Source organism: Saccoglossus kowalevskii, chromosome 4, assembly GCF_978046115.1.
Source record: "Saccoglossus kowalevskii chromosome 4, keSacKowa6.1, whole genome shotgun sequence".
Classification (NCBI taxonomy): domain Eukaryota; kingdom Metazoa; phylum Hemichordata; class Enteropneusta; family Harrimaniidae; genus Saccoglossus; species Saccoglossus kowalevskii.
Window position 1 is genome coordinate 44,245,406 of NC_140644.1, and position 27,519 is coordinate 44,272,924.

At 34.6% G+C, this 27,519-nt stretch overlaps 1 protein-coding gene across 1 annotated transcript in view; it reads right to left on the bottom strand.

The window, feature by feature from the left end:
• Positions 1-8,009: 8,009 nt before the first annotated feature.
• LOC100369653 (elongator complex protein 1-like) overlaps positions 8,010-27,519 on the bottom strand; it is a 60,026-nt gene continuing 40,516 nt past the window's right edge. The window contains exons 17-25 of the mRNA XM_085498172.1: positions 26,659-26,890; positions 26,337-26,555; positions 25,228-25,429; positions 24,899-25,023; positions 24,523-24,583; positions 21,924-22,137; positions 21,120-21,247; positions 14,001-14,161; positions 8,010-8,525 (exon numbers count right to left, since the gene is read on the bottom strand). Of these exons, the coding sequence (XP_085354298.1) occupies positions 8,367-8,525; positions 14,001-14,161; positions 21,120-21,247; positions 21,924-22,137; positions 24,523-24,583; positions 24,899-25,023; positions 25,228-25,429; positions 26,337-26,555; positions 26,659-26,890 (1,501 nt within the window). The 3' untranslated portion in view covers positions 8,010-8,366. The remainder of the gene's footprint in view (positions 8,526-14,000; positions 14,162-21,119; positions 21,248-21,923; positions 22,138-24,522; positions 24,584-24,898; positions 25,024-25,227; positions 25,430-26,336; positions 26,556-26,658; positions 26,891-27,519) is intronic.

The window sequence follows — 27,519 nt, forward strand, 5'->3', positions numbered from 1 at the left end:
CGCAGCTAATTAGGGGGAGGTCGGTGTTGGGGGGAGGGTTTTACAGTAATCTGTGCAGGCATATTAGGGGGTAGCTGTGGAATCATAGCCCTATGTTGCCGACCGCATTATTTACGTGACTGACTCTGACCGGCTCATATGTTCGACGTACAACAAAATTAAAAAGAAGACGTCCAAATGAAATTGTTAGGGCGAAATTCGATTGTAGGTCGCACCAAAGAGCTACGGAACCGCAGCTAATTAGGGGGAAGGATCGTTTTTGTGTGTGTAATGCAAGCCTCATGACACCACAATAAAGCAGCGGAGATTTTATGCGCAGTCTGATATGTGTTGCCTCAAGCACAGTCGGGATAGAGCACAGTCAGCTGGCGCACACGTGATAATAAAATAAATACGATATTTACTATATGGGAGCCGCCATCTTGAATGACGCACAAAACTAAATAAAGAGACAAGTTGTGAAACGCGTTTTTCAGATTCCTACAAATCAGGACAAAAATATACTAATCTTTCACAAAAATACGGTCCTTTGGGTTTATATTAAGCCAACCGATAACAAAATTCGGCCTAATTTGTCGTTTTTATGTGGAAAAATCCCTTGCATACGAACATCAAGCGCGCATACTCATTTTCAGCCAATCTGGCGTGCCGTAACAGCGAGTATTTCCTTGATTTACCCAGAACTCTGTGCGAATCTCCCTTGATTCTGGCTGCTGGCCATTTTCGTTCATGAAATCGTCGGATATCATCAGAAAACGCGGGATTTGTGCAGTTTTGAATAAAACCAAGTTAGCGATTATGAACAATGGTTATTAACATAACACCTGATCCCCTCTAAAATTTTTGTTTCGCATTTTAAGGTAAGAAATCGAAATTTGAAACCGACAGGGTGTCGATTTACTAGGTGCCATGTTTCACAACTTGTTTATTTATATACGTATAGCGGATAAATTTTTGACTCCCATGTGCGAAGCACAAAATGGGAGTCTTTGCAGTTAGTGTGTCTGTATGTGTGTGTGTATGTGTGTGTGTGTGTGTATATGTGTGTCCGACTGTTCCACTGCTATCTCAAGAACCATACATCGGTTTTTGATGAAACTTGGTGCATAGATGCTCTGGGCCAATGCGCAGATTTGATTAGGTTTTGGTAAAAATCCATGCTCGTTAATTACCTAATTTGCATGATAATTAGCTAATTTTTAGCTGTTCTATGACTGTTCCACTGATATCTAAAGAACCACTCATTGGATTTTGATGAAACTTGGTACATAGATGCTCTGAACATATGCGCAGATTTGATTAATTTTTGGTAAAAATCCGTGCATATTAATTACCTAATTTGCATGATAATTAGCTATTTTTTAGTGGTTCCATGACTGTTCCACTGATATCTAAACAACCACTCATTGGATTTTGATGAAACTTGGTACATAGATGCTCTGAACTAATGCTAGGTTTTGATTAGTTTTTGGTAATAATCCGTGGATACTAATTACCTAAATTGCATAATGATTAGTCAATTTTCAGTTTTTCCACTGATATCTCATGTACTAATCATCACATTTCAATGAAACTTGGTACATAGATGTCATACGACACTGCACAGACCTGATAGTTTTTATGGTAATATCAGTACATATTAATTACCTAATTTGCATAATTAATTAATTTTCAGCATTTGATATAAGTAGTTAGCATTACATTTCAATGAAACTTGGTACTTACATACTCAAGGACTATGCAGAGATTGATTGTTTTCGATAAATATTTGTGCATATTAATCACCTAATTTGCATAATTAGTTAATTTTCAGCTTTTCCACGGGTATCTCAAGTACTAATCATCGCATTTCAATGAAACTTGGTACATAGATCCTTTAGGACTATGCAGAGACCTGATTAGTTTTAGGGTAAATAATTGTGCATATTAATTACCTAATTTGCATAATTAATTTTCAGCTTTTCTACTGATATCTAAAGTACTAATCATCACATTTCAATGAATCTAGAATTATGCAGACCCAATTAGTTTCCGGTAAATATTTGTGCATATTAATCACCTAATTTGCATAATTAACCAACTTTCACACTGATATCTCAGGTACTATACATCACATATCAATGAATGTACATGGATGCTGTAGGACAATAGACAGACCTGAATAATTGTGGGTTAAAATCTGTACATATTAATTACCTAATTTGCATAATTAACCAATTTTAAACTTTCACACTGATATCTAAAGTACCGTAAAGACTCCAAAATTTCGACCGGTTTTAAATAATTGGTGTTAGATTTGTGACGTGTTTTTAGAGTCAAAATTAAGGTGCATTTTCGGACGGTCGAATTTTTCAGAATAGAAATCAGCAAATGAAAAAATGGGGATGATAGACAGTGTGCTTCATTAGTTTTTAAAAAATGCAATGTCCGTCAATTGACGTAAACTTCCTCATGTTTCACGGTAAAAGCAAAGGTCGTGGCCGAGTTGTAACTCAAAATCTAAACAAAGTCATCAATCAGTGAGTATTATGACAAGCAAAACAAAACATCAAGACGCGGAGAAGAGGTCAGCACAAAACTAATAGGTCAAAAGACAAAGCTGTCTCGCACTACCTAGAAAAACTTGCGAATGTTCGAAGTACAGGTACCCATTGGACAAAAGATGCATGGAAGTTTAGCAAACTATCTCCCCGACCCAGTGCAATGTATCCAGTTAGAATCAAAGCTCACGTGTCCCTTATTTGAGGGACAAAATTCTGCCGTAAATTCGCCCTTGGATTAAAAAATAAAATGGGATTTAAGAAAATAAAATGGGACTTTTAAGGTGTATTTTGGCGTCATTTTTCGGATATTTCAATCAATCCTGCCGGCTAAAATAGAGTCTAAGTTTTACCATAGTCATTGACGTTTGTCTATTCAAGAGTACACATGTATGATTTTTATCGTGACTAGCGTGAGCGGGTAAGCTTCCTTTCGAGAATGAGCTGTTATCACTGTGAACAATGTTAAATTATTCTTCAGATGACCAGTTTATTTTTTAAAAACAACTAATTTTTTTTATTTAAAAAAAATCATGCCGTTTTCGCATCAAAATCCAAGCCAAAATATCGTACTACAACATCAATCTCTTCCGCATTGCGTTCAATAACATTAACATATTTAAATAAGCTATGGTAATTTGAACACGTTGGCATCATCCAGCTTTTTGATTGGTTAATTAGCGATTTGACCTATTTGACCTAAGAGAACATGGCGGATATCCTACAGCATCAAACGTTTATACGAGACCGGAATCATTCGCTTACGATGAAACTAAGTTGACTTTTATTTGTATTTCATAACCATTCAACAAATTTATTTTGTGTACATTATTATAATCACTACTGAGTACAGTAATAATCAACAATTCAGAAACGCAGCATGCCGAGATTTTTGTGTTCGTTTTTATTTGAAACTTCGTTTATTTAGAATATATTTTCGTTACCAATAAAATAAAAATCTCTCAGTCAATCAGAAACCCGGATTCATGCCTTCGAGGAAGGTCCCGTTTGAACGCTCACATCGTTTTTTTTTTCGTTTGGGGGAAAACTAAAACTGGTCACAATTTTCGAATAAGAATGAGTCGGCAATTTTTAGTGGAGTCGAAAATTTGGAGGTAAATAAAACACCGAAACCCGGCAAATAAATAGGCGTTCGAATTTTTTGATTGTAATTAGTATTTATTGATTTTCAGCCCCCAAGTGACTGTGCATGCAGCCACAAGCTTTACTTCTTTAACAAGTCATTGTGAATGACAGTCTCTGTTGGAATTAGGGGAAATGTTATTCATGCCAAAAATAAAGTTGCAGACCAAAAGTATAGTTAGTAATTGAGAGTGAATAATTGGCTGGTCTGGTATCAACATAAATTAGATGTATTAAATTACTCTTCCAAAATCAAAATATATGGTCAGAAATTAAACAAGATAAGCAATCCATGCATTTTTTTGTCTCCAAACTGAATTTCATTTGTCTGGGCTCATGTACAGATGATAGTAGTATGATCAAAAAGCAAGATTACAGGAAGTCAACCATCTTTGATCAGATTGTGAAACTAATTGTCATGGACATGTATTGTGGGGAGATTCATTTGATTAATTGATCTTTATTCATAACCATGTTTTCTTCGTATTTCATTTTTTGCATGTAATGCTATGAGAAACTAGCACACCCAGTTTTAATTTGACCAATATTTGTTTCAAACCTCAGAGTAAACCCCATATTCATAATCGGGCAATGAGAATGCCTCCCGCCCAATAAATTGTTACTCGACTCTATGGCAACATTGTATGTTTTTGCGCTCGTTTTGAGCAGTTGCGTTTCAGTTGTTTTTGAGTTAAAATCTGTATTACATTGTTGAAGAATAAACAAGATTGAGTTCTAGTTTATATGACGTGTTCGTTTCAATTTTCATTACCGTAACTGAGAAGCTCTGAATCATCCCTTTCCACCACATGTATCATAACACATATAATTTGAAGAAAATAAAATTTGTCAACAATACATTTTGAAAAAACGAGATGGCTGCCAATTGGTCAGTTCGGATTCGAACACAAAACAAATCATCAAGAACATGTATCTCAACATAAACAATGTTTGTATCAAATTTGAACAAAAAACGACAAATCCTGTCGAAGAAACCACATTTTTTCCAAAAAACAAGGTGTATGTGAGCCGGCTAACTAATATGAACATGTATTCCTATATTTATGATGTATGTGCCAAACATGAATGAAAATGGACTAAAAGCTTGGTGATATAGTTGTATGGTCAAAAAGCAAGATGGCCACCAGTTGGCTATCTTTAATCCGATCGTAAAACACATTTTTCGTGGACATGTAATCTAAAACTTACATTGCATGTACCATATTTTAACAAAAACTGACAACATGCATAAGATAACACACTATCAAAAAAACAAAATGGCTGCCAGTCGGCCATCTTTGATTCGATCATAAAACAAATTGTCATAGACATGTATCCTAACATGTATATAAATGTATGTACCAATTTTGAACAAAAACTGACAAAGCATGCATGAGATACCGCATTTTCAAAATCAAAGAAAGCTTAGAAAGAACTCCCATGTGCTGAGAGTATTGGAGACGCATTAAATATAATTTGAAATTACTTAGCTGAAAACTAATTATGCAAATCAGAAAATTAACATGAACAGATTTGATTGTAAAACTAATGAGGTCTGCACAATATAACAAAAACTCTATGTACCAAGTTTAATTGAAATGTGATTAGAACCAAAAAATCATGAATTATTATGCTAATTAGGGAAATAATATGAACAGAGTTTTACCCCAAACTAATTAGGTTTGTACATTGTCCTAGAGCATCTTTGTACTAAGTTTCATTAAAATGGAAATTAGTACTTTAGATATCAGTGTGAAAGCTTAAAATTGGTTAATTATGCAAACTGGGTAATTAATATGTACAGATTTTAACCAACAATTATCCAGGTCTGTCTATTGTCCTACAGCATCCATGTATAAACATTCATTGATATGTGATGATTAGTACCTGAGATATCAGTGTGAAAGTTGGAAATTGGTTAATTATGCAAATTAGGTGATTAATATGCACAAATATTTACCAAAAACTAATTGGGTCTCTGCATAATTCTAGATTCATTGAAATGTGATGATTAGTACTTTAGATATCAGTAGAAAAGCTGAAAATTAATTATGCAAATTAGGTAATTAATATGCACAATTATTTACCCTGAAACTAATCAAGTCTCTGCATAGTCCTAAAGGATCTATGTACCAAGTTTCATTGAAATGCGATGATTAGTACTTGAGATACCCGTGGAAAAGCTGAAAATTAACTAATTATGCAAATTAGGTGATTAATATGCACAAATATTTATCCGAAACAATCAATCTCTGCATAGTCCTTGAGTATGTAAGTACCAAGTTTCATTGAAATGTAATGCTCACTACTTATATCAAAAGCTGAAAATTAATTAATTATGCAAATTAGGTAATTATATGTACTGATATTACCATAAAAACTATCAGGTCTGTGCAGTGTCATATGACATCCATGTACCAAGTTTGATTGAAATGTGATGATTAGTACTTGAGATATAAGTGGAAAAACTGAAAATTGACTAATCATTATGCAAATTAGGTAATTAGTATCCATGGATTATTACCAAAAACTAATCAAAACCTAGCATTAGTTCAGAGCATCTATGTACCAAGTTTCATCAAAATCCAATGAGTGGTTGTTTAAATATCAGTGGAACAGTCATGGAACCACTAAAAAATAGCTAATTATCATGCAAATTAGGTAATTAATATGCACGGATTTTTACCAAAAACTAATCAAATCTGCGCATATGTTCAGAGCATCTATGTACCAAGTTTCATCAAAATCCAATGAGTGGTTCTTTAGATATCAGTGGAACAGTCATAGAACAGCTAAAAATTAGCTAATTATCATGCAAATTAGGTAATTAATGAGCATGGATTTTTACCAACACCTAATCAAATCTGCGCATTGGCCCAGAGCATCTATGCACGAAGTTTCATCAAAAACCGATGTATGGTTCTTGAGATAGCAGTGGAAAAGTCATACACACATACACACACACATACAGACACACTAACTGCAAAGATTCCCATTTTGTGTTTCGCACATGGAAGTCAAACAGTAATATGTCCCAGGGAAAGTACTAGGCACATGCAAAGTATGACTAGATTTGGTTCTGAAATATGAATCTGGATGGATGGACATTTCGAACTTTGTTCTGCTAGCTGGCAGTCCCTGATTGCTTGTATCTTGGCATCGTGTGCATTTTTATAGGTTTATTGTTGAAGTTAGTTTTGAATCATATATCTTATTTTATTCAACATGACATACATGTATGTATATATAGTTTTAATACATATACTATCCTTACACTTAGGAGGGAGGGTCACAATTTTCATGCACCAATCAAAGGGGAGGTCAGAAAATTCCATGCAAATGTTGGAGGGTTATATATTATTATGTACGCGAATTTAAAAAAACACTGGCCTATCCCCCCCACTTTTTGTCTAGTCCCTAATATTGCGTCTACTTCCATCATCAGTTGTTATAATTAAATGCTTAGGTGAGTAAACAAAATAAAACAACACTACACTGAAATGTTGTGCACCTATAACCTGTGGATCTGGGAAATTCTTGATTAGAAAGCATTTCCATGGAAATAGCTACATTTACAATCTTTGTTACAGTCGATATGAAATTATTACAATGATATGTATACCCGGTACTTTCTACTTGTGTATAAATGATATTAGCATTCCTGAAAACAAAATGACCTCCAGTCTGCAATTTGGGATTTGCATCCTGATTCCCATGTCAAATGCATTCAATGAGTTTGCACAATTTTTCTCCATTTGCGACCAAGATTTGATTCTGAAATGACAGAAATGCTCGATTTTGATGAAATTTCAGCAATAAAATGGCAGCCATCTTGATTATATTCATGACACACATATACACATTCATGTGTTTCCCAAGATATACGAGTGAAGTTTGTATGTACGATATACGAGTGAAGTTTGTATGTACGATATACGAGTGAAGTTTGTATGTACGATATACAAGTGAAGTTTGTATGTACGATATACGAGTGAAGTTTGTATATACGATATACAGGTGAAGTTTGTATGTACGATATACAGGTGAAGTTTGAATGTACGATATACAGGTGAAGTTTGTATGTACGATATACGAGTGAAGTTTGTATGTACGATATATGAGTGAAGTTTGTATGTACGATATATGAGTGAAGTTTGTATGTACGATATACGAGTGAAGTTTGTATGTACGATATACAGGTGCAAACACATGAACAAAATGTCATGAGACACAAACAGTGAAAGTCAGACCTCAATTGAATTGAATAGAATATAAGAAGAATATAAATTCAATATATTTCCAAATAATCAAATTCAAATGTTAATGTTTGTTTTAATGTGTGGTGATATCTCATATCCATCTTTGATCAATATAAGTATCAATTTATTACATCATTCATTTTCTAAGAGTGTAAATTTTAATCCACATGTGAAACAAATAAAGAAAGTAATATTTGAAATACATTCACAGAATTAAGAATTTGGAAATTAAGAATAAAATGCATCTCTTTGCCTGTTGTAATCTTTTAATACTCAAAATAATAACAATTGCCTACTTTGGGTCTAATTCATGTTGTATGTTCACATACGTATGTGATAGATGCACTACCACAGATGAAAACCCTTTCTTCATTTTTGGGAAATTTGATAATATCACAATAATGATTCAAGCAGAGTTTGTAACTCATGGTTTTGTTTGCAATTGTTGTAGTTTCCACTTTGTATCCTTATTTATTTTGGGTGGTAGTTTGAGTGATAGTTCCTGTACATTTGTCGGCTGCCCTCGATTAGCTTGCATCATTGCTGTAGCTATACTGTTTGCAGTAGACTGCGGACCAAGAACCTGTGACAAGAAAAAGATATAAGCCATTGTATATGACAAAGTCCCAGTTCAATTTTTATTGACTGTGTCAATTTTAAATAGATTACTAGTACATGTATAATTAAATGTTGAGGGAGAATTCAGAATGTTAACTGTCTTACTTTAAATTACGCCATATCTAAGTTTTTCTTTAGTCAAAGTGGCATCCCTTAGGCATTTGGATTCTTTCCGTATCTAACAAATAAATTAGCATAAACCACACATATACCAGTAGACATTAACAAAACACAGGTCATTGCCAATGAAGTCCCCATTTTTAGGGGCTTGATTTTGATGAATTTTTAGCACAAAAATGGCTGTCATTTGGCCAACTTAAGTTGAATCACTCCTTACAAAAGACGGTCGGTCGGTCGGTTGAAGATATCGTCATGAAATTACCAAATCTGACAGATTCGCCCAAGGTACCTAAAAATAAAGTTAGAAAGCAGTTGAAAAAAATAACGTTTTTGACCAAAAATTACAAAAATATTCATCAAAATTAGAGAATTGAAGATAATGTCTCAAAATCAACAAATCTGACAGAGGTTCACCTGATACACCTACATATACAATATCAAACCAATCAGAAGTCAAAAACATAATTTTTGACCAAAAAAGACAAAAATATTCATCACAACAAGTCATTGAAAATGACACAGTCCCGGTTAAATTATTGAAAGTTCTCTTTGTGCTCGTCATATTAAAGGAGAGGGGTTGTCGCGAGCATGTCCTTGAAACTTCAGTTCCAAGTGGCAAATACAAATATGCACAGTATCAATGCAATAGGACTTGCCGTTTCAAATGATTGTGGTTTTTAACAAGAAGAAAATATCACTTTTTACCAAAAATGACAAAAATATTGATAAAAATTAGAGAATTGAAGATATCATCATGGAATGAACAAATTTGAGAGTGGTTCATATGTAGTATCTATATATGTAATATCAAAGTAGTTGGACTTGTCGTTTTTAACAAGAAGTCGAAAATTTCACTTTTTACCAAAAATGACAAAAATATTTACCAAAATTAGAGAATTAAAGATATCATTACAAAATGAACAAATCTGAGAGAGGTCGACATGTAGTACCTATATATGTAATATCAAAGCAATTGGAATTACGGTTTTCAACAAGAAGTCGAAAATATCACTTTTTACCAAAAAAGTCAAAAATAATCATTAAAATTAGAGAATTGAAGATATCATCATGAAATGAACAAATCTGAGAGAGGTCTACCCAAGGCACATATACACCAAGTATCAAAGCATTCAGGCTTGTAGTTTTCAAGAAGAAGTCAAAAATATAAAACATTGACACGGACGCCGGACAATCACTCATATGATAAGCTCCGCTCCACAAAGTCGACCGCGGAGCTAACAAGTCATTGAAAATGACACAATCCCCGTTAAATTTTTGAAAGTTCTCTTTGTGCTCGTCATATTAAAGCGGAGGGGTTGTCGCGAGCGTGTCCTTGAAACTTGAGTTCCAAGTGGCGTATACAACAGAATGTTTATTTACATCAAAACTTGGGTTCCATGTAATATGGCCAAAAATAAAAACAGCCGTTATTTGGCCATCTTTGATCTGATTATGAAACACACTGATATGTATGATGTATGTGCCAAATACGAATGAAAATGGTACATAAATTGTGGAAATATAGTAGTAAGGCCAAAAAGTCAGATGGCTGTCAATCGGCCATCCTTGACCAGATTTTGAAACAAATTGTCATGGACATGCATCCTAACATGTATAAAGTACATGTATGTGCCAAATTTGAATGAAAACTGACAGAGCACGTCCAAGATGTTTTTTTAATTCTTGGTAATTAGTGTCATTAGCGATGGAGTAGTAAAAACTACAATTAACCTCAGTGCAGCAAATCAGGATAGATCTTCCTGACGCAATGGGCAAATTTCGCTATTTTTGCTGACAATTAAGATCTGCTAAATTAAACCTACGTGAACATGTAAAGTAACAACAGATTGTTTCCTTGACAGATTCTTGAAATTAAATCATCAAAATAGTACAACTAAAAATCTGTACAACATACCTAGAACAGATAAATAAAAACATCCTAGTTTAATGTTCGTCCGGACTTTGAGCCCTTGAAAGTAAGTGATCCAGCCCTTACATACGCCAACGATTGAAATTTGTTTAATTGCTATCAAATTATCGCTCAAAAAAAAATATTTCATTTGTGAGACGTGCTTTTGATACAAACCGAAGATCGCGATCGATCCTACACAAAACTATCGACATTTTGTCTTCCTTGTCCTCGTTTGGCAAAAACAAAAAACTCGCATATTTACTACCGTAAAATCTGTATTAAAAGCCGCATCCCTAATAGAAGTCACACCCATTCTTTTTTAACAATTAAGAATCAAAAGTTCACCATTTCTCATATGTGTAGATGCTCTAATAGAAGCCGCATCCCCTCTGTTGCATTATAACATTTTAATAGAAGCCACGGCTTCTAATACAGTTTTTACATTATTTGTTTAATGAGTGCATTTTTGTTAAAAAATATCAAACAAGAATAAACATTAAGTAAAATAGGAATCAACTGCTTCGTTTTATTTGAGTAAGATGAAAACCATGCGAAAACAAATGTGAAACATTACTGTCTGCTCGAGGAGAAGACACTGGGAGCCGTGTGCAAAGAGATTGTTTACAAATTAGATCACATTGGAAGTGCTTTCAGTCACGTTGCGTAGCTTCAATGCGTAAAATAGAAAATTTATATCTTGAATAAAATTGACAAACTTCCTTGCTGTTGCTGTCGAGTGTCTGCCTTATACCGGTACATGGATTAAGTGTAGACGCAGGGATTCAGCTTTCAGCTTGTGGCGTCGCAATAGCGGTGAAGGTCAGTACTGTGTTGAACCGACAGCCATGGCCACTATATTTTGAATAATCATAAATAATTTTTGAACCCAATAGTAGTGATCACTGTGATTATTATATAAATTTCTTGCAAAGTCTGGAATGATACTGAAAAAAAATCGTTGATTTCCTTCTATATTCATGCTTGAAAGTAGGCCGAAGTATTCGCAGGTGAATACGAGTATCCAGATAATAAGTTAGGATCGATCAGTTCACACGAATTGTTCTGTTCTGATTCATCATTGCAAAACAATGGCCTGAGGGAAACAATATCGTGGAAAGAAAGAACAGTATCGGACCTGATAAACTTAAAAGACCTGATGAGAACACTGCAGAATCGTGGGCGAAACGAAAGTTACGTGACTATTGTCTAAGCGACGCAGGCTGAGGAGAACACTGTACATGCAACCAGCACATTTACGAATCAAGATTGGCAGAAAGTTGTACGGCATCTGTCTTCGATTTTGCCTATTGATGAATATGACGCACAAAGTGAAATTGAACTTGCGTTCATGAAAATCGAAAAGGGTACTGCCTTTTCGTCAAACTGAAAAAATGGCCGCGTCACTCTTGTAACTGCGTACTCCCCATACTCGCATACATTGATGTTTTTAGTCGCTGTATATGCTCAAATAACATCCATCATGATATAATAAATCATTATATACTAAAATTCGCAAATTTGCAGACCTTCCAATGAAATATTACCATTTTTTTTTGTGACAGAATACGTTAATGCAATATGCAAATTAGGCTACTCACCCTAGTCAAATATTTGTTACGAAACTTTAAGAACTCTAAATTATAAATTAACAAGCCATGCATGGCACAGTCCCCGTTAGTTATCAAATTTAAGATAAATAGTTTTGTTTATAGTAATATGGCTGGAATATAACCATGTCAGGAATATGATTTTTTTAACATTAAAATTGACATTTGTATCTGATCGTCAAACAAGTACTTGTCCATATTGAGAGATATTGCTCTGGAACAGCATTCAAAATCAGCCATTTTGAATACATGTATACAAATGTATATATAACGTGATGTAATTTGAATATAACCAGTCAAAGCATTTCAGAGATACATGTATGGCTCTAGAAGCCCAATCATTAAAACAAAATGGCCGCCAGTCAGCCATTTTGAATCCAATCTGAAAAATAAAATGACGTGCATCAAGAACCCGTAATGTCTAATGTATGTACCAAGTTTGAACGAAATCCATCCATAAATGCCAGAAATGCTTGATATTTGATGATTTTTTAGCACAAAAATGGCCACCATTTGGCCATTTTGAATAGGATCATCAAACCAATATATCTGTCTATCTATGACATGATGTATAATAAATATTTAAAATTTGAATATAATCAGTCAAAACAAGTCTGAGATATGGCACGAGAACCACATTCATTAAAACAAAATGGCCGCCAGTCGGCCATTTTGAATCTTATCTGAAAAACAAAATTATTTGCCTCAAGGTCCTATAATGTCTAATGTATATATCAAGTTTGAACAAAATCCATCTGTAAATAGCCAAGAAATGCTTGATTTTTAGAATTTTTTAACACAAAAATGGCTGCAATTCGACCATCTTGAATCAGATTGTAAAACAAAATGATGTGCATTAAGGTCTTATAATGTCTAATGTATATACCAAATTTGAACAAAATCCATCTGTAAACAGCCGAGAAATGCTTGACTTTGATGATTTTTAGCACAAAAATGGCCACCATTCGGCCATCTTGAATCAGATCATGAAATAAATTGACGTGCATATGTATAATATCTTGTATGATGTATGTGTGAAGTTTGATTGTGATTGGTCCAGGCATTTCTAAAATACAGATACTGCGTCCGAATTAATTATCGCAATAATTAACTAATTAATATGCATGGAATTGCACCAAAATCTAATCAGCGCATCTATTCATCATATATTAGCTGTGTGTCAAATTTCATTTGAATTGAAATTGTAGATCTTGAGTTATCAGTGGAACAAATTTTAGTCAAAGAGTCAGAGTCACAGACACTGGTACCACATAAGCTCCGTTTCATGGGAGCTAAAAACACTAAAAGCTAAACCACTGCATGTGCATATGTCCCACATAAAGTACTAGGCACATGCAAAGAATGAACGGAATCGGTCCAAGGGATTCTGAGATATGACTCCGGGTGGACGCACAGACGCACGGACGGAGACCGAATTATAAGTCCTCATTTTCGGACTTCGACTTCGAACGGGGACTAATTAGAGAAATGAAGATATCATCACGAAACAAATCTGAGAATGGTCCACCCAAGGTTTTCAAGAGCAGTGCTATTTTTGACCAAAAATGACAAAAATATTTGCTATAAATAAGACAATTGAACATATCCACACAAAATGAACAAATATGAGAGAGAACCACCCAAGGTACCTTCCAAGAAAGTTTCACAGCTATACAGTTTGTGGTTTTTTAGAAGTCGAAAATGTAAAGTTGACGACGACAGCGACGGACAATCAGTAATACTATAATCTCCGCTCGACTTTGTCGACAGCAGAGCTAAAAAGTGTTGTGTTTCTACTCACGGATGGTACAGGAGAACTGTCAAGATCCAAATCAGGTTTCCATATTTCATTCATTGATTTATCTACACTTGTCACCATCTTCTCCATACACAACTGTAATTCACCTGCTTGTATGTCATACTGACACTGTATTAAGGCTTTAAGGAGGTTCCCAACATCTCCTGTGAATAGTGAAATCTCATTGGTTGTCATACTGACATTGTATTTCTCTGTTATTTTGATACTTGATAACCCTATGATAACTTGTGGCCATCATGGGCTGTGTTATCTACATACCTTTGTGAATAATTCTAGCTCAGGGTGTAAACCTGCTCTACAAACAAGTATATGATAAACTTCAAATATAGTTAATTCTTTAATGTTTAATGTTTATCCTAGAGTATCATTTAGCTCAACTGAACGCACACATGTTGTTAAGTATTTGTCAACTAAGTGCCTGAATTAATCTCTATCTAAGTGGGAACCTTCCTATTGGTGGGATAAATACAAGCACATATCACAGTCCCTCAAGGGACTGTGCACATATGTATGTATGTAGTGTACCGTAAAAGCTCAATCAATTCGGCCACTCAAATAGTTCGGCCACCTATTTTTTGCGTCATGGTTAATTTTAAAATGTATCCGTTTAGTTCGGTCATCTGTCCAGTCAGTCTATTGTTTGTATTCAATTAGTTCGCCCGGTGATGACACCGCCCGATTTTTACGTCACTCTCTCAACAAAGGTATATTTTCACACATCTATCACGTAAATACAATGTACATGTATAAGCATTTACATCCATGGTATAAGCAATCGGGATATCCGCCAGATGTGCAGTCATGGTGTCAACCGTGGTTGTACAAAAGACGTGTGAAATCTCTAGTACGTCCATTGTGAAATATACTCTGTTGATTGTCATTACAAATTACCCATCAGTTGTAAATAATCGCTAAGAAAATTCTCATCACGACGCCAACAATATCGACAACGAACAAATACTTTAAGTCATTGCTAGCAATCACTGACGAAACGAAGCTCCATGGTTTAGGGACAACAAAATTCAGGCCGACACTTGACTCTCGTCTTTGGAATTTCAAGCAAGTCATACAAAGTCGCAAATGTGTTACGAGAAAGCGTCATTATTATTGGACGTAGTTTTGTTTACACAGTCACGCAGCACGTCAAAATATCTTCTTTTTTTCGGTTGACCCAAATAAAATTATCTGCTGGATTGTTTCAGCACAGTCGTTTCAGTAATGTTCGAAACATTGTCCTGCAGAGTTGTTTGTTTAAAAGTCAAGTAGATTATTAATGTTAACGGGGTAAAAAATTAATTAATGCCGACTTGCAAATTGTATCGTCTTCGGCATTTCCAGTAAGTCGATACAAAGTCGCCAATGTGTAGCGTGAAAGCGTCATTTTTATTGGACATGGTTTTGTTTACACAGTCACGCAGCACGTCAAAATATCTTCTTTTTTTTTGGTTGACCCAAATAAAATCACCGGCTGGATTGTTTCGACACAGTCGTCCCAGTTATGTTCTAAACTTCCTCTTGCAACGTTGTTCGTTTAAAAGTCGGATGGATTTTTTGTTTTGTTTTAACTGTGGGTAAAAAAACATGACCGTGAAGTGAAGACTGCGCTCTCATAGAAGCGGTTTCAGTAGCGGTGCGTGGTTACGGTAAAGTGGCAGACGAGACGACGTGAGGTGTGAATCCTGGGCCTATCATTTCGACATTGTACGTCAGACCATGGATGTTCTTAGTACATCCATGGTCAGACTGAGTACTGACTGATGTACATCCTTTACGGTAATTTCAAAAGAATATGCGATAATGTTGTGGCTGGTCAGAGTATCATGCTATAAAAGTGGCGATTTCACTGGGGAAAGACACTCACTTTTAGTTTTCCCACAAGCTATTAGTACTTATTTTGTCGCTCGCTAGCCATGTCTCGAATCGATTCATTTTTTACTAAGGCAACTGCCGAGGTCCCAGCTGTACCTGCTTCTATGTACCGGACAACACCTTTACTCCAATCCCGCAAAAGATATATTTATTCAGTTTTTCACGTTACCATGTTTGTTTACATTTACGGGGAGCGTGACACAAAACTGTCGTCTCCACGGCAACAAAACAGCAGGTGGCCTGGTTGCGTCAGATTTCTTGAACGCGCACGTAGTTTGTTTTAAAATTGGGTCAAGTCTCAGACTAGTACTACACCTTTACTCTAATCTCGGGAAAACGATATATTTATTCAGTTACCGGTGATACACACTTCGAACCCAGTTTTAAAACGTTGAAAAATTATTCAAACAAATCGACCACTTCGGAAACATATTTTCTATATTTATTCAATCAATTGGCCCACCCCCAAAAATATTTATTTTTACATGGCCGATTGAGTTTTTACGGTACTCTAATACGACATGTCAGTGTGATTCATCAGTGATCACATGATTTTCAACCTCCAGGATGGGTACATTTTAGATAGATAGATAGAATTTTTTTATTTGGAACGTACCAATGAAAACTTGAGTAAAGTCCAAAAATAACAATAACAAAACAAAACATTCAGAACAACAAAAACTTTCAGTATTAATACATATCAAGAATATAGAAAATAAATTTTGCAAAAATGCTAAGAATGAAAAAATCATTACTTGAAACAATAATAGGAAATAATTCATCCATGCTAAAATCTTCCAGCTTTGGGGCATAGATGTATAAAGCTGCAAGGAATCTAGATCTTTGTTCTTTGATTTGACAATTATTACAATATAAAATGTAATGTTTCTCATCCCCTACTTCATTGCATTCATGGAGATTACATAGCCTGTTTTCCTTCAAAATGCCTTTATGTCTACCGGATTCAAGAAGAAAATGTGCAGAAGTTCTAAATTTAGTATAAGCTACTGTAAAATGTCTAATTTTCACTGGGTATAAATTTCACTGATTTACCATTTCGGGCATATTCAGTGGGTTTTAAATTCACGGTTTTGTCATTTAGATAATGTGTTCTATGCTAAATTTTACATATTCACTGTGTTTTAATTTAGCGCATTTTTCCAGTCAGCGAAATAAGCTAAATTAAAACCCAGTGAATAATTACCCCCTTTACAGTATTCTATGATTTTTATTTTTTATTTTTTCCAAATAATGTTCAAATTCAAAATTTTCTTTAGCACACCTGTAAAAGTCAAGCTTACAATTGTTCAACAAATTGTTTTTCCACTTCATACGGTACAAACATTTGAGCTTCTCTTTAAAAATATCACAAAAATTGTTCTGATGTGGGTCTGAATTAGTTAGATCTGTTATGACTAGTAATTTTTGTATAAAGTTAAGCCATGGGTCATGCATGCACAAGAGTTTTGGATTCTTCATAGGCTGCATCAATGATAGAATTGTTTGTTTTTTTACATACTAGTCTTTGATAATATTTCATAACTGAAACACAGATATCCAATATAAGTGGATATTGACCTAATTCACCTCTACATGGGTCATTAGATGTCTTCCTGTGCACACCCAGAACTCTTTTACAGAATTTACTATGAAGTTTTTCTGGAATTAATTTATCTGAGAAAAGTTTTGTTTCAAAATTGCAATTGTCAACTGTACATTTATTTTTACCAGACCCCTTGTAAATGTTCAGCATAATCCCTCCCCACACATCAGCCCCATATAAAGCTGTGGGTTTGATAATAGAGTTAAATAGTTTTTTAGCCAGACTAACAGAATAACATTCCTCACTGATCCAAAGCATTTTGTACATCTTGAACAGTGCTTTCTGTGCTTTGTCTTGTAGCCTAGACATAGCATTATGAAACTTACCATTTGTTTGAAAAACAATGCCAAGGTAATTATAATAATTAACACACTGTAATTTAGTGGCGTCCAAATAAAACTGAAATTTGTTTTCTAAGTTTTTATCTAGTCTATTAAAAATAATGATTTTGCTTTTGTTAATATTTACTTTTAAATGCCAATTGTCACAGTAATTTTGGACTACATCAATGCACTTTTGTAACCCTCTTGGGTTGTAGAAAACAATAGCAAGTCATCAGCATATAACAAACAATTGAGCTTCAAGCCATTTAAATCAACAGGGTCAAAATTTTTAACATCATCACAGATTCCATTAACAAAAATATTAAATAGTTGAGGACTAAGGTTACACCCTTGTTTTACCCCTCTGCATGAATTGAAATATGGAGTAATCTCTGCACTCAATTTAATGCTATATTTAGTGTTTTTATAGATAGCTTTAATAGCCTTATAAAAATTTCCTCCCACACCTAACCGAAGAAGTTTATATAACAGCCCTTCTCGCCAGACTGAATCAAATGCTTTGGAGAAATCAATAAAACATGAAAACAAATAATTCCCTGATTTTTTCAGTTTGCAATTGACATATTTATTAATTAAGGATTTAAGAATATAAATATTATCCGTTGTACGATGGTTTTTCTTGAAGCCAAACTGATTATCCACTATTTGATTAGTTTCTTGTAAGTACTTAGTTAATCTAGTATTTAGCATCATAGTATATAATTTAGATACACAACTAGAAATGGCAATGCCTCTATAGTTATTAGCGTCCTTTGGGTTACCTGACTTAAAAATAGGAATAATGAGACTACTGTTCCAATGTAATGGCATAATGCCTGAATTTAAAACTTGTGTGAACATTTTAGTAAGAGAATTAATAATAAAAGGAGCCCCATGCTTCAACATTTCATTTGAAATCATATCAGTGCCTGAAGCTTTGCCTGACTTTAAAAGTTTAATATGCTGCAATACTTCCTTATTAGTGAAATCTTGATTAATAATGTGTTTGTAATCATCTAACCTTTCCATACTACTAATATCATTTACAATAGTCTGTGAGAAGCTTTTATCTTCCATGTTAACTTTATTATTTAAACATTTAAAGTGATTTAACCATGACTCTACACTGATGTTGTCATGCTTTTGTGGGTTTTTATCTAAATCACCAAGTTCCTCAAGTAACTTCCAGAAACACTTAGGATTAGACTCCTTAAGCATAATGATTCTATTACATAAATTAGCTTTATATTCCGTTTTTTTATTCTTAATTAGATGCTTGTATTTTTTATTAATTTTATATCGTTCTTGTCTAATACTATTGTCCTTAGGAAACTTGTCTAATAAATGTGAATATTTAATTAAGTTTCTTCTTACCTCACTGACATCATTGTCAAACCACTTTTTATGTTTTGGTTTATTAGACTTTTTTTTAATTTTGGGATTGTTCTATTAAAACGAAATAAGGTACACCTGATTTAGCTATTAAACAATAGTGAAAATAAACATAATCAGTGTATTTATTATTTATGCCTAATTAAATATTCAAAGTATGTTTGATTTTTTCATTTCATGCAAATGTTTTCTGTGTTAAAGGGGAGTGTGTGCGGTTTTCATGTAAACAACAATCTATAGGGACATGGCCCAATGTGTGCGGTTTTCATGTAAACAACAATCTATAGGGACATGGCCCAATGTGTGCGGTTTTCATGTAAACAACAATCTATAGGGACATGGCCCAATGTGTGCGGTTTTCATGTAAACAACAATCTATAGGGACATGGCCCAATGTGTGCGGTTTTCATGTAAACAACAATCTATAGGGACATGGCCCAATGTGTGCGGTTTTCATGTAAACAACAATCTATAGGGACATGGCCCAATGTGTGCGGTTTTCATGTAAACAACAATCTATAGGGACATGGCCCAATGTGTGCGGTTTTCATGTAAACAACAATCTATAGGGACATGGCCCAATGTGTGCGGTTTTCATGTAAACAACAATCTATAGGGACATGGCCCAATGTGTGCGGTTTTCATGTAAACAACAATCTATAGGGACATGGCCCAATGTGTGCGGTTTTCATGTAAACAACAATCTATAGGGACATGGCCCAATGTGTGCGGTTTTCATGTAAACAACAATCTATAGGGACATGGCCCAATGTGTGCGGTTTTCATGTAAACAACAATCTATAGGGACATGGCCCAATGTGTGCGGTTTTCATGTAAACAACAATCTATAGGGACATGGCCCAATGTGTGCGGTTTTCATGTAAACAACAATCTATAGGGACATGGCCCAATGTGTGCGGTTTTCATGTAAACAACAATCTATAGGGACATGGCCCAATGTGTGCGGTTTTCATGTAAACAACAATCTATAGGGACATGGCCCAATGTGTGCGGTTTTCATGTAAACAACTATCTATAGGGACATGGCCCAATGCCAGCGGTTTTCATGTAAACAACAATCTATAGGGACATGGCCCAATGCCAGCGGTTTTCATGTAAACAACAATCTATAGGGACATGGCCCAATGTGTGCGGTTTTCATGTAAACAACAATCTATAGGGACATGGCCCAATGTGTGCGGTTTTCATGTAAACAACAATCTATAGGGACATGGCCCAATGTGTGCGGTTTTCATGTAAACAACAATCTATAGGGACATGGCCCAATGCCAGCGGTTTTCATGTAAACAACAATCTATAGGGACATGGCCAAATGCCAGCGGTTTTCATGTAAACAACAATCTATAGGGACATGGCCCAATGCCAGCGGTTTTCATGTAAACAACAATCTAAAGGGACATGGCCCAATGTGTGCGGTTTTCATGTAAACAACAATCTATAGGGACATGGCCCAATGCCAGCGGTTTTCATGTAAACAACAATCTATAGGGACATGGCCCAATGTGTGCGGTTTTCATGTAAACAAAAATCTATAGGGACATGGCCCAATGCCAGCGGTTTTCATGTAAACAACAATCTATAGGGACATGGCCCAATGCCAGCGGTTTTCATGTAAACAACAATCTATAGGGACATGGCCCAATGCCAGCGATTTTCATGTAAACAACAATCTATAGGGACATGGCCCAATGTGTGCGGTTTTCATGTAAACAACAATCTATAGGGACATGGCCCAATGCCAGCGGTTTTCATGTAAACAACAATCTATAGGGACATGGCCCAATGCCATTTAACTTTTTCCCAAAATAAAAATTAGGCATGGAAAATATTATAAAGTCTCATGCATTCATTTTTTCAATTACAGTTGCGAGATCAATAATAAAAAAAACTGACCTTTGAGTTTTTCCACCTTCATCACAATATCGCATAAAGCTTGTAAGAGAGCAAATTCTTCAAATTCACTACCCTCCTTTAAACTGTACTTTTTACGCTCAGCTTTCCGTCGGTTTTTAGATGACCTCCTGAAATTAAATGAGATAAACTGACCAGTAACTAACACATAAACAAACAAACTAATATACAATGTGTTACAGTAATGTAATGGATTTACTCAAAAAAAGATTTCTTTAAAAGAATACTACTTTGACAGTGACCATCTATATCTAATGGTATACAATGTGGATTGTTTTGGTCACGCTAAATAAACACATAATAAGATAAATAATACATCCACAAAAATGACATTTTAACAATGAAACACTTTTTCAACTTCTAGGCACCACAATGTTACCAAGCACAATCTATTGCAAACATTGTATAAAACAAACAAAACTTGCTAATGCTAATTTTTGCAACTTGTGTTGTACCGTGACCACACATTTTATTGAATTTTCTTCTTCTATAGAACATTTTGCAAAATTATGTAAAACAAAGAAAAATAATAATTTTTACTTTTGAATAGTGTTCTTCTATCATAAATTAGTTAAAATATATTCATGACAAATGACTCAAGGGTGGATAAGACCAATGTTGTCAACTTGTCTGACATGAAACATAAGTCTCATTAGAAAGCGCTTAGAGCTAATTTTGGTTAAGCGCAATATAAATACTCTTTATTATTACAAAATAATGGCATCTAGTAACTAAAGGTCGACCACTGACTACAATTGAATACAGTGCATACTGTAGTATATATACCCAGAGATTCTTGAACTGCTTGCTGTATAAGAGCTTGACCTTCCTATACTACTAGTGTCAGAAAATAAATCTCCATCTTTGTCAGGCACTCCATCTTCATCAAATAAACCTTGTTTTCTTTTCTCCTTAGTTTCCCTGACAACAGCAAGACGGTTTTTATGCGTTTCAAACTGAGACATCATACCATCCAGTTGGGAGACATACGTGTTGAAATCTACAAATAATGAGAAAACAAGCAATGATGATGGTTGACATAAGTGGCATTCACGTTAGAGAACTCTGCACATGCCAAGATTTGGGACTGAGTCAACACATGCTGAAACGTGTATGTGAACAGTTGGAACTGAAACTCTGCACATGGCGAGATTTGCTGCTCAGTACGAACCAAAATCCCATGTGGGTCCCGACTATAATGTGAACGCAACTGCTGTAATCCCTCTGCAAACGCAAAGAATTAAACATTTTGGCACGTGCCGAGCTGTAATCCCTCTGCAAACGCAAAGAATTAAACATTTTGGCACGTGCCGAGCTGTAATCCCTCTGCAAATGCAAAGAATTAAACATTTTGGCACGTGCCGAGCTGTAATCCCTCTGCAAACTCAAAGAATTAAACATTTTGGCACGTGCCGAGCTGTAATCCCTCTGCAAACGCAAAGAATTAAACATTTTGGCACGTGCCGAGCTGTAATCCCTCTGCAAACGCAAAGAATTAAACATTTTGGCACGTGCCGAGCTGTAATCCCTCTGCAAACGCAAAGAATTAAACATTTTGGCACGTGCCGAGCTGTAATCCCTCTGCAAACGCAAAGAATTAAACATTTTGGCACGTGCCGAGCTGTAATCCCTCTGCAAACGCAAAGAATTAAACATTTTGGCACGTGCCGAGCTGTAATCCCTCTGCAAACGCAAAGAATTAAACATTTTGGCACGTGCCGAGCTGTAATCAAAAGCCAGATCTCTGCTTCCCTTTAACATAAACAGTAAGTTAATATAAACACAGGTGAATTAAACAGAGAATATAAATCATCAAACAATGGACAGCAAAACCACCAGAGAGAAAACATTTTATACAAGAGCTCAAACCTTTTTGCATAGTAGCAGTGAACCTACCTTGTAATGTATAAAATATTTTTCTTTCTCAAGTCAGTGTTGTGTCAAAAAATATCACCCATTCATTTTGAGTGACATAATTCTTGGTTAAACGAATGGGTATGTTGTTTTCATACACCTAGAATGGGTATGTTGTTTTCAAACACCTAGAATGGGTATGTTGTTTTCAAACACCTAGAATGGGTATGTTGTTTTCAAACACCTAGAATGGGTATGTTGTTTTCATACACCTAGAATGGGTATGTTGTTTTCAAACACCTAGAATGGGTATGTTGTTTTCAAACACCTAGAATGGGTATGTTGTTTTCATACACCTAGAATGGGTATGTTGTTTTCATACACCTAGAATGGGTATGTTGTTTTCAAACACCTAGAATGGGTATGTTGTTTTCAAACACCTAGAATGGGTATGTTGTTTTCAAACACCTAGAATGGGTATGTTGTTTTCAAACACCTAGAATGGGTATGTTGTTTTCAAACACCTAGAATGGGTATGTTGTTTTCATACACCTAGAATGGGTATGTTGTTTTCAAACACCTAGAATGGGTATGTTGTTTTCATACACCTAGAATGGGTACGTTGTTTTCAAACACCTAGAATGGGTATGTTGTTTTCATCCACCTAGAATGGGTATGTTGTTTTCATACACCTAGAATGGGTATGTTGTTTTCATACACCTAGAATGGGTATGTTGTTTTCAAACACCTAGAATGGGTATGTTGTTTTCAAACACCTAGAATGGGTATGTTGTTTTCATACACCTAGAATGGGTATGTTGTTTTCATACACCTAGAATGGGTATGTTGTTTTCAAACACCTAGAATGGGTATGTTGTTTTCAAACACCTAGAATGGGTATGTTGTTTTCAAACACCTAGAATGGGTATGTTGTTTTCAAACACCTAGAATGGGTATGTTGTTTTCAAACACCTAGAATGGGTATGTTGTTTTCATACACCTAGAATGGGTATGTTGTTTTCAAACACCTAGAATGGGTATGTTGTTTTCATACACCTAGAATGGGTACGTTGTTTTCAAACACCTAGAATGGGTACGTTGTTTTCATCCACCTAGAATGGGTATGTTGTTTTCATACACCTAGAATGGGTATGTTGTTTTCATACACCTAGAATGGGTATGTTGTTTTCATACACCTAGAATGGGTATGTTGTTTTCAAACACCTATAATGGGTATGTTGTTTTCATACACCTAGAATGGGTATGTTGTTTTCATACACCTAGAATGGGTATGTTGTTTTCAAACACCTAGAATGGGTATGTTGCTTTCAAACACCTAGAATGGGTATGTTGTTTTCAATCACCTAGAATGGGTATGTTGTTTTCAAACACCTAGAATGGGTTGCAAGTAATTATCATTATCATTTTTAGTGGCCAAAATTTGCTTGCAGCACATGTTATTGGCAAGATGTACGAATATAAATTTGCAGTCACAATAAAGACAGTAAAATAATTTCTACATAATACATACTCAGAAGCAAAGCTGGTTTCAAATTGGTTTCGATGATATCCATTCTATTATGCCGGTACATCTGAAATACAAAGTATTTTATGAATAATATTAAATTTTACAAAATTCAAAATAATATTTTATTATCAACAATATATAATAATTAACATGACAATTTTCACATAGTATGTGGATAGCTATTTAAAAGGCTGAATAAAAAAACTTGTGGTATGTAAAATGGAATTTAATATTAAGAGGAAATCACACAGTCATTGTTTCCACGGAAACTAGTTTTGGTTCCCCCAATTTGTATTGTTCTTTGAAAGTATTTTTTGTCCTTTTAAAATATCTGGATTACTAATTAACCATGCCTGTTCATAAGTGATAGTGTACGTACAGTTAATAGAGCATCATCCCATAAAGAACCATCAATTAACATTACAATGGCTTCTTCCATGTCATCAATATAGTGTTCCAGCAAATAGGCTGCCTCTGAATACTGTCGATGAGCATGTAAATAATCTATAAAAACAATTCAGTCATTAAAAACACTTTCTAATTTGTATAACTGTATACAAGATCAAGTTGATGAGTCATAGTGAAAGGTACAAAATAGTTTTTGTTTTAGGAAATAATGTCTTTTAAAAATTTATATCATAATAACATCAACAATGTTTATTGTTAACTTTACATGGTAACATCATCTTTTTATCTGGGTAACAATACCTGCTAATTCTCGACATAAGTCTGACTTCTTTTCCTTGGAATACTGTAGTTTAGTTGCTAGACATAGTGCTTGTCTCCAGTTTCCAACTTTCTGATACATTTCCAATGCCTTAGTCTCATCATCACACCTTGTATATAGTAGGGCGGCTTCTTCATAATGGCGTTCATTTTCTAAATATTCACCATACAATTTACCAATAATCTAAATTCAACAATTACACAAGGATTTAGAAGGTTATATTGTGTGAATGCTGTATTTAACAAGCAGCCTGTCGGCTGAGATAGCTCCGCTGTTATCAATTCACATTTCAATTAAAGAACTGAAGACATCATTAGAAAATGAACAATATGTATAGCATAAAAGCAATTGGATTTGCTGTTTTCAACAAGAATTTGAAAAAATCACTTTTTACCAAAAATGACAAAAATATTCATCAAAATTAATGAATTGAAGATATTATCACAAAATGAACAAATCTGACAGAGGACTACCCCAAAAATCTCTGTTGCAAATAAGACAAAAATGAAAAAAGTTGACAAAAGACTATATACTACAGACAACGAACAATCAGTAATATGAAAAGCTCCAAAGCCGACAGCGGAGCTGAAAACACTAAAAAAGCATTATATTCAATCACCTGAATATGTTTTTATGATTGGTTGAGAGAGTATTTTTAATTATGCAAGTCATGGTAAAATACCATATACCCCCGGGTACCACATTTTCGTATTGTTTTTAAAAGTACCAGTAGGCCCGGAATGGCAAAAAACATATTTTGTATTAGGGGCATAGAATGTGATGAAGGACATTTTGATCTTATGGTAATTGGGGTTTAAAGAATTCTAGAATTATTTTTCTAGAATGATTGCCACCTGCATTGGCTTGCTCGTAAACCAAAAGTTTTGTCAACCCTCAAAACTCAATCGACATAATGTCACTAGCAAGAAACTACCAGTACTCAAATAAACCTTTTAAACACTAAATATAGCATTAATGTAAAACTTCTACATCCATTATCAGCTACTGCTACTTCCTGTTTTCGACCTAAAAGTTCACATCTGCAAGCAGTATTAAGTTGTTAATGGTATGTAACAGAAATAAACCTTACCTTATATGGAGTTGTTCCAAATTGGTATAATTTCAAAGCTTCTACATACAGAGAGTGATCTTGAATTAACTGTATGCATTCATCAAAATGTCCATCACATAGGCTTATGTGCTGTAATGCTTTACCATAATGTTTTAGATGTTTATCTATCGTGTACTTCTGATAATTACTCTCCAAAACCCGAAGTTTATTCAAATATGGTAAATACTCTTTAGGATCCTGGAATCAAAAAAAAAGATAACATATTTGAAATAAGTTATTTCTAATTTCGCAAAATACTTCCTCTCAATAAAATTCTAATACTATACTGTAACATACTCACCATCTGCGACTTCTCGGCCACCATGAGCACAAGATCAAAATCATACGATGCCAATGCAACATTATAGAGTTGATGAATATCCACCATATAAAGTACATATCTGAATGCGGCATCTACTCCAATACCATTGTTATCGACCGATTTCTCTTGTAAATTTTTTATCTTCTGTAATGCAATGTCTAATTCAGGGACTGTTTTCTTAATGTACGTGGTAATTATAGAAAGGAAATATCTGCAATACAATGATTTAACTGTATAAAATTATAGAAAAACAAGCCATGCATGGCACAGTCCCTGTTAGTTATCAAATATAAGATAAATAGTTTTGTTTATAGTAATATGGCTGGAATATAACCATGTCAGGAATATGATTTTTATCGTCAAACAAGTACTTGCCCATATTGAGAGATATTCCTCTGGAACAGCATTCAAAATCAGCCATTTTGAATACGTGTATATATAACATGATGTACAACAAATATATACAAGCAGCCTGTCGGCTGAGATAGCTCCGCTGTTAGCAATGCACATGGCAATTAAAGAGCAGAAGATATCATTAGAAAATGAACAAATCTGAGAGAGGTCCACATGTAGTACCTATATGTATAATATATCAAAGCAATTGCACTTGCGGTTTTCAACAAGAAGTCGAAAATATCACTTTTTACCAAAAATTACAAAAATATTCACCAAAATTAGAGAATTAAAGATATCATTATGAAATGAACAAATCTGAGAGAGGTCCACATGTAGTACCTATATATGTAATATCAAAGCAATTGGACTTACGGTTTTCAACAAGAAGTCGAAAATATCACTTTTTACCAAAAATTACAAAAATATTCACCAAAATTAGAGAAT